Raw genomic sequence first — 12,988 nt, 5'->3', positions numbered from 1 at the left:
TCTAACCTTTCTGGGTTGGCTCTTACAGTCTTCCTCTTTCTTTATACCACGCACACATGTGAGCACGCACACACACGCACAAGTAAAGTGTGGGTTTGTCTATCTCTCAGGAAATGATTCTATTTTTTCTTTCTTTTTTGACAGGAAATAACATAAAAGATTCTAACAGAACATTTCCACAACAGAAGAAAGCACAACAGAGGGATAAAGTGAAGCAATCTCGCCCTTTTTCACATAGGAAAAACGTATGCTGTGATGATGCACTAACGCGCACTGTTTCCAGTCTCAATTTGGTTTCTTGTCAGCAGAAGTTTGCTCAGACTCTATGGCTCTGAAACAACTTCTATGAATTGTGTGGCACAATATGTAGGCAGTCATGGAAGTTGTGCTCAGATCCTTAATTATACATGCTTGTTAAAAAAAAAACATGTAGAATATATCAGAATGATTTAAAATTCCTAATTAAGTTTTTAAAAACAGTTTGAAAAATAATAAATGAAATCAATAATACGCAACAAAATTGATTTAACAAATGAAAATAGCACAGCTGTTCTTTTAAAAGTTTCAAGCTTGTTTTTACACATTTAGACGATTTATTAAAAATGGCAACAACTATTTTAATTTCTCAAATCTTTGCTGTTTTTAGTGTAATTGTGAAATTTGTTGGAATGTCAGATAAATTTGTCAACATAACTGATGCCTAGTTACATTGTGTATACACTCACCAGCCACTTTATTAAGTACACCTGCTCATTTAGGGATTTTAAGCATGAAGAATATGTCAAGACAACCTCTAAAATTTAAACACTTCAAAATGGGAAAGAAAGTTGATTTAAATGACTTTGCATGTGGGGTGATTGTTGGTGTCAGAGGCTGATCTGAGCGTTTCTGCTGATCTAAGATGGGCTACCACAGCATAAGACCACAGCTTCCATTACCTTATCTGATGAGTCTCTATTTCTGCTGCAGCATTCAGACAGTAGGGTAAGAATTTGGCATAAACTACATGACGCAAAGACTCCATCCTGCCTTGTATCAGTGGTTTAGGCTGCTGGTGGTGTAATGGTGTGGGAAGTATTTTCTTTGGCACACTTTGGCCCCCTCAGTACCACCTGAGCATCATTTCAACACCTCAGCCGACTTCAGTGTTGTTGCTGACCATGTCCATCTGTTTGTGACCACAGTGCACCCAAGCAGGATAACATCTCACAAAAATTAAAGGTTTCTTGATTATGACAGTGAGCTCAGATCTGCATCACAGCGGTCCACCAACAAATCTCCAGTAACTGTGTGATGTCAAGCCAATATGGACCAAAATCTCTGAGAAATGTTTCCAGCACCTCGTTGAATTAAGGCAGTTTTAAAGGAAAAAGTGGTCCAACGTGGTACTAACAAAGGATACCTGATAAAGAGGCCAGTGACTATATTACTGCAAAAAGTGGAACTATAAAGTAGTTCAAAATAATAACTACATACAGCTCACAGCAGTGAACTGCAGCTATTCTCACTTATTTTCACTAGTTTGTTTTATAAATGTTTTTAAATGCATATCCAAGTTTCCTGAGACCAGGAGCTGTAACCTCCTCAGAATATTTCTTTTTAACTGCCACCTCAACTTGCTCAAGATTCAAATGACAATATTTCAAGATTAGATTCGCTGTGACGTTTTTTTCCAAAAAGCCTTCCACCTACAAGTTTATGTGACATGATGTGTTAAAACCTCAGCTCATTTCGGCGTTGACAGTTTTAACAAAGGGGCAGATTCGTCCTATTTTCCCACCACTGGCCTGCCTCCCTTTGATGCGTGGCAAAAAAAAATCTCAGCAATTCTTATTATTTCTCTACTTTAACTTGTAATGGAACACATAAAGAGGAGACAAGAAAAGAAAGAAAAGTCTAATTTGCACTTGGGTGCTCAGCTGAATTAAACTGATATGTCAGAGAAACGTCAGCAATCTGTCCCATCAGTAGGAAAGTTCTGTCGTGTCAAATTAAGAGTCTGGTGATTAAAATATTCAATGTTTACTGCGGTGACATTACCACAGGAAACGTCAATTTGCTGATAGCACGGCGTCTGGTACTCTGAGCTCATCTGTCATGTTCAGATGTAGGCTTTTTTATTTGCAGGACTGAATGCTGTTCTTGACCGCATGGTGTCCTTCACATCACCAAAAAGCTTCTGCAAGAAAAAACCCTTCAGAAAGGTTACCCATGTGACTCTGGCATTCAGCGTATTCTCCAAGTGGGTGGCTCTCTTTAATGCGGCTTTTGTCGCGGGTGTCTGTTTTTATACATTCAGAAGTGTAGCCTACATGAGTCATCAGTCTGTGTCAGAGCCATTTTTCCCTCGGCTCAGAAAGATCATGAGCAGTGGGACTTTGGGCCTTTGACTGGGTTAGCAGCCAATGGCATCTCTTTCAATGATTCTGCAGCATTTTAGCGCCACCCAGTGGCAAAAAGCAGGAAATATTCATGTATTTCAAGTAGACTGAAGAAGTTTTCCTCACTTTATTTATTAGCAGCCCCCCCCCCCCAAAAAAAACCCATTCAAGATAGAAAAGAAGAATTTACCATTTATTCATAATAAAGCCTTTCAGTGATTATTAATTTAGCTTTCCTGCTTGTAAAAATTCCTTGCAACCACCAGTCCGGAACAAAATTACTCCATGTTGTATTGGCTCTCAGCTCACAGAGAGACAGCCCAGGGTCAATGCAGAATGCAGCAAATCTATACTGGACACAAATAGCAGGCAGAGATATATCATTGATCAGCTGCAGGCTCCCTCAACCAACACAAGCGGCTGGACTGGAATGCATCATAAGGATATTAGTATGAGATTATGATATCTGGCCTTGATATGTGTGGAATTTGTGTGAGGTTTTCTGGAAGGGGAGACTGGATGTCCATCTGCCAGGCTGACAGTAATCTCAGCTCTCATATTCCCAGGTGGGGAAAGCTCGGAGTCACAGCTGTTAGAGGGTAAGACGGGGGAAAAGGAACATTTGAAATCTCTAGTAAATTGATCGGGTTTCACAAAACGGAAGGCATAGTCATTTTGGAGAACTGTATCAAGCAAAGGAAGTGGCATATGGAAAGTGGTTTTTGCTTTATTTCTTTTCCCAATACATACAGATAAATGTCAAGTACACATGATACTTTGGTCCCCCCAAAAGAGGAAAAGTAGATCCTTTTGTGAAATTAATGTATTTGTTTTTAGCTTGTTTTCCTTTACAAAAAACAAAAAACAATTTAATATAAAATATTATTATACAATGAGATATTTCCTTTTAGAAAAATATAGGATATAACATTTGTATAAGAACAAACCACACTTAAAAAGCATACTATTAAATTAATGCTAGCTAGTGAGATGTCTAGAGCTAGCATAGGCTAACGCTAAATTATCAACTAGACTTTTAAATAATGTGGTCTGATTACCCAACATAGAAACACAGCAACACAATGTAGTTTCTTATATTTCATAGTAATTTGGGCTAGAGGAACATAAAAACTAAAGCAATGCTTAAAAGTCTTAAATTAGCATAGATGTAGCTTGCACTGCTTATAGCTAACAGATTTTTTTTTATTCTGCGAGGCTATAAAACAAGCTGTGAATAAATCATCTTTATATACAGCAACTATGGACAGAGATATGATCATTTGTTTAGATTTGTGTTTATATCCAGATGGTGAATTCACATGCAGTATTTGTTATGTTTTAGCTTTGTTTGTAGTTTCTAGCAACTCCAGGGGGAATATCTTCTTCATTAGCTGCTAATTGTGCCACTCTGTTCAGTTGCTAGGCATAAACTGTGTCTGTCAGCTGTTTGGTTCTTATCAGGCACTGTACATTAAGTTTTGACAATGTTGTTTTTCCAAAATGATTCCCGCTGCAGCCAGAAATGACATCATGTGAGTGACTCACAAGAGATGCTTGATGACTGTCCAAATCAAGTGTGGAAAAAATGTTTTATCTACAGTTATTTTTTGTAAAGCAGAAATGACCTCTGCTAGAATTTGACTTAGTTTTAGTAACAGCTCTGTCTCACACAGCCACGCTCATTTGTGTTCAGCAGTTATCACTGAGGGGATGAGAAAGTCTCCTTGCTGAAGTCAGGGCTGGGAATTGGGGCAGGTACGCAGAGCCAGAGGGCTCCACAATCGCCAAGTCTTTGAGGTCACTGAGTTTTCGAGAGAAGGAGCTCAGCCTGGTGCTGAAGGAGCCCCTCTTCTGGCTGTGTTCTTCCCCTCGGGCCTTTAAACAAGCACACAGGCCCTTGCATAAGCCTCCTAGACGGCCACGGAAATGGTTCCCAATGAAGCAGTAGAGCACAGGGTTGATGGCCGAGTTGGAGAAACCCAGGCAGAGTGTGAGAGGGGTGAGGTTTTGGATGCTCCAGCTTACCCAGCAGCTGTCCAACCAGCCTTCACTATAGAGCACATCCAAAAAGGTCACGCAGTGGAAGGGGAACCAGCAGAGGAAAAATGCCAGAACCACTGCAGCTACTGTCCACAATACCCTTTCAAGCCCCCTACCCTCCAGGGGTCTGGCCCCACTTAACCTGGGATTCACAGAAGGGGTGGGGGGTCTCTCCGGTTTACTATAGCCCTCGTGGGACTGTAGTGATTTAAAGGATGACATGCTGTGTGGGTGAGACAGATTCTGCATTCTTACCAACCCCGTATCAACCAACAAATGTCTACCAATAGCACAATAGCAACAAGAGATGACAAGGAGTGGTAGAAGAAAGGCCAGAACAATCTTTATCCAGACCAGGGTCCGATACCAGGTATGATCAGGATATAAAATTGCACAGGCCTCCACACCAAGCACATCCAGGTAGTAGGTCTCCCTCAGAGCTAAGGTAGGGCCTGAGCAAGCACATGCCAGAACCCACACAAGGATGCAGATGAACCGGGCGCGCTTGGCGTCTCGTGCACTTTGGGAACGGAGTGGATGCACAATGGCCAGGTAGCGGTCTATGCTCATGCATGTGATAAAGAAGATAGACGCGTAGAGGTTGAGGTTGTGGAGAGCGCCGCAGATTTTGCAGGCTACTCGACCGAAGGGCCAGTTGTAGCCCTGGGAGTAGTAGACGGCCCACAGCGGGAGCGACAACAGGAACAGCAGGTCGGACACGCAGAGGTTCAGCATGAAGGTGTTAGCTACTGTTCTCCTTGAGGCACTACCATGTGCCAGGACGCACACTGCCAAGGTGTTGGCTATGGTTCCCAGCACACAGATCACACTGTAGACGGTGGGGATGACTGTGGTCATGGGCACAGGAGGCCAGTCCGAGCAGAGGGGAGCAGAGGGAGTCGGGGAGGTGTTCACAAAAAGCTCCGTCGTCGAATAGAGGGAAGAGGTGGAGTTGAAAAGGGAGAGGTCATTTGGGATTGCCATCATGGAACTGGATGTACCGTTGCCTCACACAGTTTAACTTCCCTCCTTTGAGTTTTCCAAGGTCAGCTGGAAATAATGCAAAACAAGAGCGCATTTAAAATTCAGCTGCCTTTTATGGACAAAGTTTCTCTACACAGGCATCTTTATTTGGTGCGAGCCTTTATTAGGTGTCTTACTTGATATCTAATCAAAGCAAAAATACATTACGCCATACTTGATACACTGTAATCCAGTGGCTGTAATCCAGTTTTATTGGAATACTGTAAAAAAACATCTTTCTCCAATTAAAGATTACATTTTTGAAACAATCATGAATTAATTTGAAAAAGTTTTAAAAGTGTTAAAAAGACTAAAAACTAATCTTGCAACAGTGTACAAGTGAAAGCACTACTAACTGCATAAATAAATCAAATTCAAAGCAAGCCATCATTCGTACATGGAAAATGATCTCATCGACTACGCTGATTCCAATAAAAAATGATTCTGACGGTTGAAGTTGTGATAGAAAACAGACAGAAAACTCTCGCTCTTAGACTAGTAAAGCCATTTATGATTTCTTTACCTGATGTAATTGAGTGTCCAGTCCAAACAGTCTAGCTCTTTTTCAAAGCTTCTTTTGGCTAAAATCCATGTCTTGACAATTTCTCCTCGACCCCTTTAAAAGAAATCTGCACAGCTGAAGACCCCGGACTGTATCATGCTCATGAGTTGGACCGCCTGTGTGTGTGTGGAGCAAACAACCTCCAGACTCTGAGAAACCAGATGACGTTGGGGGTCTTATAGGCCCCGGGAGTCTCTTGACGATTGCACAACAGGGAAGTTGCTGTACGTCACACACCTTCATCACTACCAAGGGGCTGGACTGTAACTGGACATAAGCCAGCCTGCACAGAAGGAGAAGAACAGAAAGACATAAACTTGCTCTGTTTCTTTTTTTCCCTGTATCCTTTCTTTATCCCTCCCCGCCCTCCCTCCAGGAACTTCCACCAGAAACTAACAAAATCAAATCAAGATGTATGTTGTAGTAAAACTTTGTCTCCAGTGACTGCAGCCACAAGGCAGCGTGTCATACCTGACCGTAATAAATGGGACGCTGGTGTGTTCTGTATTTCAAACTTACAGCTCTAACTGCCCCCGACGGGGCCTCTGACCCCAGAAAGAGAGGCTCTGTTAATTAGCAGAGCCTCGCACTTTGTGTCATATTGGTCCTGCTGGCGGTCAGATAAGCCATGGGAAATATTTACTCCATTTGAGCGGAAGTCAAACCAGCTCCTGGGCCAGAGAGAAAAAAGGGAGGGGGGAGAGAAGATGGATGTGGAGGAAGATCAGCAGGAACTGCGGGGAGTGAAGAAGAAGATGCGAAGGCAGAAGGGAGAGAAAGACAAGGGAAGGGAAGGAGAGAAAGCGGAGATTCCCTCCAGTGGTTTTTTATTAAGGCCTCTGGTGAAAGTTAATGAGGGATGCGTGCAAAGCTCCGACACTGATTACATCACAGCTCCTTTGATCAGCACGTTTGCACCTATGCTGCACTACGTGTAGATGCGGGTGCACTCAGCCCGGCGTGCGTTCATCGACGCCAGCGCACTTGGATCTGTTTACATGTGCGCGCACTCTGCTCCATTGAGCATCTATCAGGACGTGATGTTTTCTAATGGCTGCGGGAAAGCTGACAGCGAAGATGAAGGATGAAGGCGAGACAGAAAGCAGAAGATTTTGAAGGCCGCAAAATGAGGAGGTTCGCCGTGGCGTGCTTGCAGGATATGAACTGGGAACGTGCTGCAAAGCGCAAAATTATTAAAATGCGATAGCTTTTGCTTCTCCAGAATGGAAACTTTGTCATGTACTGGCATGCTGGGTATGCACAGTTGTTCTCATACTCAGACATGTCATATTTTCATGAGGACCCTCGCAGATAATAACACATTCCTCAGCTCCATTAGATGAACCTTAAAAACCACGTTTTACATGACATACGACCCTTTAAGGCATCCTGTCCTAAAGGTCACTAAAGCTTTAAATCAACAGTCCTCTCAGAGACAGGAATGCAAACACACACACACAGAGATCGACAGAAGCCAAGCCTTAGTCATGACATGCAACAACTAAAAACAGAAATTTATGCTTTCACGCTGGCCAACAGAAATACCAGATGACAGAGAAAGCAGAGCTATGTCTGTGCCTCACCAGTTCCACCATAACAGAGTGATGAACCTCTCCTTACGTCTCATCAGAAGATATTGTTCTTTTTACTCTACTAGACTTAGTTTTAGCTAAAACAACTACACAGAAACTCTTTGCCATATGTATGCAGAGTTTCATTGATAGGTGCTCTTACTAAACAGTGACAGCCAATATCCTTAATGTGGTCGTCTCAAACCATAGCTGTGGCTGTGGGCACAGGAACCCCACCCACCTGCTTTTCAAACCTAATATTTGTGACAGGCAAAGAAGGGTGGTGTTAAAGGGGGAGGATGCAATTGCACTTTAATGTAAGCTTAAATATGGCTATATAATATGGCTCCAGACTCAGGACATAATTCCCCTGTAATTACATGGAATTTCAATTATTTTAGTTAGAATTACAAAGTCATTTACATATAAACACACTAGACTAAGGTGACAAGTCTGGCTTATAGAGGAAACAAAGTCACTACTATACAGTTAGTACTGATTAACTTCCTGGTAATTTAGGGGAAAAACAATCTTGCACTGTGTGCTGTGCTTTTGTTGTGCAGGCTGTAGTACGGAGTGACTTAACCATCTTTATTTTTTCACATCATTATTTAACATTTATTACACTGATGGGCATGCTATACTTAAAATTACTTACAGTAAAATGGGTGTCTAGGCCCAGAAGTACAGCATACCTAAGATAAGAAGAACTTTATTTATCCCGAGGGAAATTCTTTTGTCGTACACAGAGACAGAGCAACAGAGGAATAAGATATATACAATAAAAATATTAGTACACAGTAATATACAGTAGGATAATGCAAAATATGATATCCAATAACTCTAATGAAGTAACAATATAACTATATCCTGAAAAATAAATAGCTTAGCTATCAGTGCAGGTGATTATATAAGATGGAAAAATATTGTTTCTTTCACCACTAAATTACCAGGATTACACAGTATTTACAAGTATTTTCACACTACTTAAATTTACTGCAAGTATAATTAATTTCTCTTAACATCAAAGCAACAGAAAACAGCTGTTTTACAGTAAGCCATGTCATCGCACGTCCATCCATCCATTCACTTCCACGTATCCTTTTCAGGGTCGCCAGCGCCCCGCTATCCCAGCTGTCTTAGGGCGAGAGGCGGGGTTCACCCTGAACAGGTCGCCAGTCTGTCGCAGGGTTAACACATAGACAGAGACAACCATTCTAATCTAACCAAGCTAATTTAGTCTGGTGCATTTTAACGTTCTGCTATTAGGCCTCCGCGGCCAGTGTGATTATACTGTTGCAGCTTTATAAACACAAATAAGCTTAAAAAGTTATTTGAACCTTCACAGTTATCAAGATAATTGCATTTTGTACAGTTATTATGACGGACCTGGTTTGATCTCTGTTGTGCTTTAGCGCTAAACAGATTGAAAACACTGTGAGGCTGTAAGTAGGTTAAGAGGAATTTCAATTTTAATTCTGGTGGAAGGCCTGTGCGGCGGATTGTGAGCAAGACGACGAGATGGAGGATGATGGAAGTGAAGCGAGAGGAAAAGGAAGGTCGCCCTGAAGGTAACAGGAAGGACAGAGGGTGCTCGACAAGTGCTACAAAACTGACAGTGGAGCTTTTTTATGTCACTGGAATCATAAATATTAAAATAAAAATGAGGAAAATAGTCTTAAGCTTTATACTCCAAGCAGACTGCAGGATGTTGGGAAATGAGTTTAAATATGAGATTTCAAACAATAAACAATGACCTTTGTAGATAGTTGTGTGCGGTTGTCGGCTCAATTAATTGCCAAAAAATATTTAAAAACCAGAAGATATGTGAGAAATATGGCTCAACCTTTGTCAACAATTGGAAAGGCAATCACACAACATCCTATCTGCAGACAATCAATTAAAGCGGCTCACGGTGAATTCACTCTTCAAGGCGGTGATTGCACGTTAAAACGAGGCAGCGTCTGCTGCACGCTCAAAAATCCCCAAATCATGCATTCACTCGGGCTGAGTGAGACCGAGCATGTATGGGAGAGCGGGAGGCTGTGTGTGTCTGCACAGTCAGGCACCAGATAAGGAGAGCAACGGGGGCAGAGGGCATCAAACCTCGGCTCACCTCGCAAACTACTGCTGGACATCACTCTCCCAGCTAATTATTTTCTTTCACAGTTCATTTTAGCCTGGATTAAAAGCACGACATTTAATTCATTATTATTATTATTATCATCATTATTATTCCACTGGCGTAGTTTGCCAGGTTTTTTCTGCTTTCTGTTTCCTTGGCGCTCATTAAATAAAATGCTATTAACAGCTGTAAAGAAAAAGGAAAAAAAAAAACTACAGCTGATATCAGCAGCCTGAAAAACGTGCCAAACTCTGCTAAAACCAGTTTGTTGCTCTTCAGCGGGCTAAATTGCTACCATCTGATTTAATCCCACACTTGCAGGAAAAACATGTACTGCGAACACATGCTGGCTTGCATAATCAGAAGAGGAAGTTGTGCTTCAGTAAACATGCACAGCTTCCATTACTCTTGTGTTTATGGTTTTTTGCTGATAAATGTGATATGTGTTTATTTGCTGGTGGTGGAGGCGGTGGGGAGGTGTCCCTTGCTGAACAGACCCTGAGAAGATAACCACCACAAACCATAACCCCCATAAAGTCCTCTGTGGAAAATCCAGCTCATGGGGATGAAAGGTGAGAGGTCAGGGTTGCAGTCCCCCCCCCCATTTCCTCTCTGCTGGTCAAAAAATCAGATCTGAGCGCACTCTGGCCTACATGCCAGAGTCCAGTCTTCTTATTAATTCTCAAAACATGGCTGTAGCCGCTGTTCGTGTGGGATGCTGTGAGGAAAGGGGACCCTATATGTGAAGGGGACCCTTGAGGGAAGCCAGTTGAAGCTATACTTAGTCACATCTGTGTGTGTGTGTGTGTGTGTGTGTGTGTGTGTGTGTGTGTGTGTGTGTGTGTGTGTGTGTGTGTGTGCGTGCGCTGGGGGGCACAGCTTATGGCAACAAGATGTCCATCCTTCCCTAACAAGCTGTGAGAAGAAAGGATTTCTCTGATTTACACGATTCCCAACTCTTTCTGGTCACTTCTATTTTGAACTGAATCAATATGTTCCATATGGGTTTTTTATTATTATTGATGCTGCTGGTCGCTAGTTGTTCCTGGAGGAACTGTCAGACTTATTTTATTTATATATTTAAAAAAAAAAATACAGACTCCCTCCAGTCAGTAAGTCTCTGGCTCCCGTGACTCAAAGCAGCAGCACAAGCTGTTGCTTTGATGCCACACGAAGCCAGGTTCCCGTATGTGCGCCCTTCTCCATATATTCCAGAAAGAAAAACGTGCAAGTACGGACATCTTGTGACTCGCACTACATACACACAGGCAGAGAGGATCCCAAGGGTCGTGACTCTGGACAGACTCGTGCAGAGTTTATGAGGTCCGGGGGTCCAGCTCCAGTTCCTCTAAGGGGCCGTAAGAGCCTATAAAGATGTGAACAGATACCTCAGCCCCTCTTTACAAATACAGAAATAAGCAAAAAGATGTGGCACTGGGAATGCTGTTTTTTTTTTGTGTATGTGTGTGTAAACGTGACACAGGTGATTTAAAGCAGCCTACAACAGCCGGTGTGGCTTATCTGCTGTAACTGCAGTTACTGGATTTCTTTTTTTTTTTTTTTTTGCCATCAGAATTGTTGTCTAAAGGCAAAGAAAGATGCCCAACGGATTTACTTTACCAAACTGACCATCCCAGCCTTGCCGTAATGGTCCATTTGATTCACCTTTTATTGTTTATTTTATTTTCACTTACTGAATACGGGACAGACTTGACTGGGGGAAAGAAGGGGAGAAAGAAAGAGGGAAAGAGAAACAGCTGAGAAGAGGGACGGGGGAGAAGGGCAAAAGACAAAAACCAACAGAACGGGCAGAGAAAAAAAATGCATATATCAATCACCTGGATCACCTGCTGAGAAAGAAAAAAGAAAGCAAGCAGAAGAGAACAAGAGTAATAGAATAAACAACATCACAATGATATATGGGAATATGACAGTAAATACTAAATGTTAAACATTATTGTGCAGCACATAAGATCAACAGAACACAGTGTGCTTTGAGGTAGGAGCCAAAAAGGGTGTAGTTTGTGGGTGTGATCACCCGTGTGTACACCTGTGAGCATGGACGCGCTTGTTTTTTGTTTTTTAAAAGGTTCCTTCATGTAATAATCTGCTAGAGGGTGTGGGGGGGCCACAGCCCCGTCCTCCAGGGCGTGAAGCAGGTGTGGAGGAGATCAAAACTCCAGACATCCAGAGGCCCCCAGAACACAAGAGACCAAGGAAGACCAACAGAGGGGCAGCTGCGCCACTGTCCCGGAAAGAGCTGAGGAGAGTCCCAGATGAGGGCTCACTCAGCAGCCGCGGAGCAGAAGCCAGGGGGGGTTGCAGTGACGCGCCCGTGAGCTCCGCCGGCAGCCAGCTGCGCCTGAGTGACCGAGCTCAGTTACTGGATTTCTAACAAAGGGAGGAAAGGAAAAGGGGGCAACAAAAAAGCTGTATCTCAGCCGGACAAGCAAAACCATCCACTAATGGAGAACTGGGAGTATTCTGCCTGGGAGTAAATGTAACATAAGATTAAACATAAAAATGTGCACCAACAATACCAATATCATCTCCAACAATACCAAGACCAGAGGAAACAACTGTTTGCAGGACTGGAAACGAAGAGACAGGGTTGAACCTAAATGTGCTAAATCAGGGCTTAAATGATCGATAATAGCAATAAATGTAAATGACAACTGAAATATCCAAAAGTAGAATAATAACATGAAAAAAAGAGAGATCTTATGACTTTGCAGTGGTAGCCTTAGTTATCCAGCTCTTTGCAGCTTTTTCTAATTACAGTAAAGCCTATGGCAGACCAAATAAATCAATAATTAAAAACATACAGTACCTCAGGGTGCTTCAGTGCCCGAACAATAAAAACACTAAAGTGCATATAAAACAGTGGAGGGTCTTAGAAAAATGCATACACTATCGGTCTTAGAGCCACAAATCGACCACGCCCAAAAAAGTGCTATAAAAAATTTATATATTAATATTTTTTTCCACTTTAAATTAGCCAATCTTTTAGACCTACTTCTCCTTGAAATATTCATGTCAAGTTTTAATTACATTTCGCGGATTTTAACCCTTTATATCCCGGTTTCGTCACATGAGCGCACTGCTTTTTTTGCCCCAAAAACATAAAACATAAAACATAAAATATTTTCCAAAAAAAACATTTGAAGTAATATTTTATTGTTATTATAATTAGGCCTTTAGATGGACAAAAGATTGGCACCAACATTAATTTCGATCCGGTTTTAATTTTTTTTCCAGAAGCCAAAAATGTCCCCAGGCGGCGCTG

The 12,988-nt window shown here is 42.1% G+C and overlaps 1 protein-coding gene across 1 annotated transcript; it reads right to left on the bottom strand.

The window, feature by feature from the left end:
* Window positions 1–3,105: 3,105 nt before the first annotated feature.
* LOC146677316 (type-2 angiotensin II receptor-like) lies at window positions 3,106–6,311 on the bottom strand. Its single transcript, XM_085381670.1, has 2 exons — window positions 5,968–6,311; window positions 3,106–5,471 (listed from the first exon to the last, which is right to left on the bottom strand). Exon 2 carries the CDS (start codon window positions 5,406–5,408, stop codon window positions 4,071–4,073), a length of 1,338 nt encoding a protein of 445 aa, XP_085237796.1. The 5' UTR covers window positions 5,409–5,471; window positions 5,968–6,311; the 3' UTR covers window positions 3,106–4,070.
* Window positions 6,312–12,988: the final 6,677 nt, after the last annotated feature.

The sequence above is a fragment of the Rhamphochromis longiceps genome, linkage group LG2 (assembly GCF_057381845.1).
Source record: "Rhamphochromis longiceps isolate RC_006_pf linkage group LG2, R_longiceps_female_GT1.1, whole genome shotgun sequence".
NCBI classification, from domain to species: Eukaryota; Metazoa; Chordata; class Actinopteri; order Cichliformes; family Cichlidae; genus Rhamphochromis; species Rhamphochromis longiceps.
This window is presented reverse-complemented; position numbering and strand designations above follow the sequence as displayed.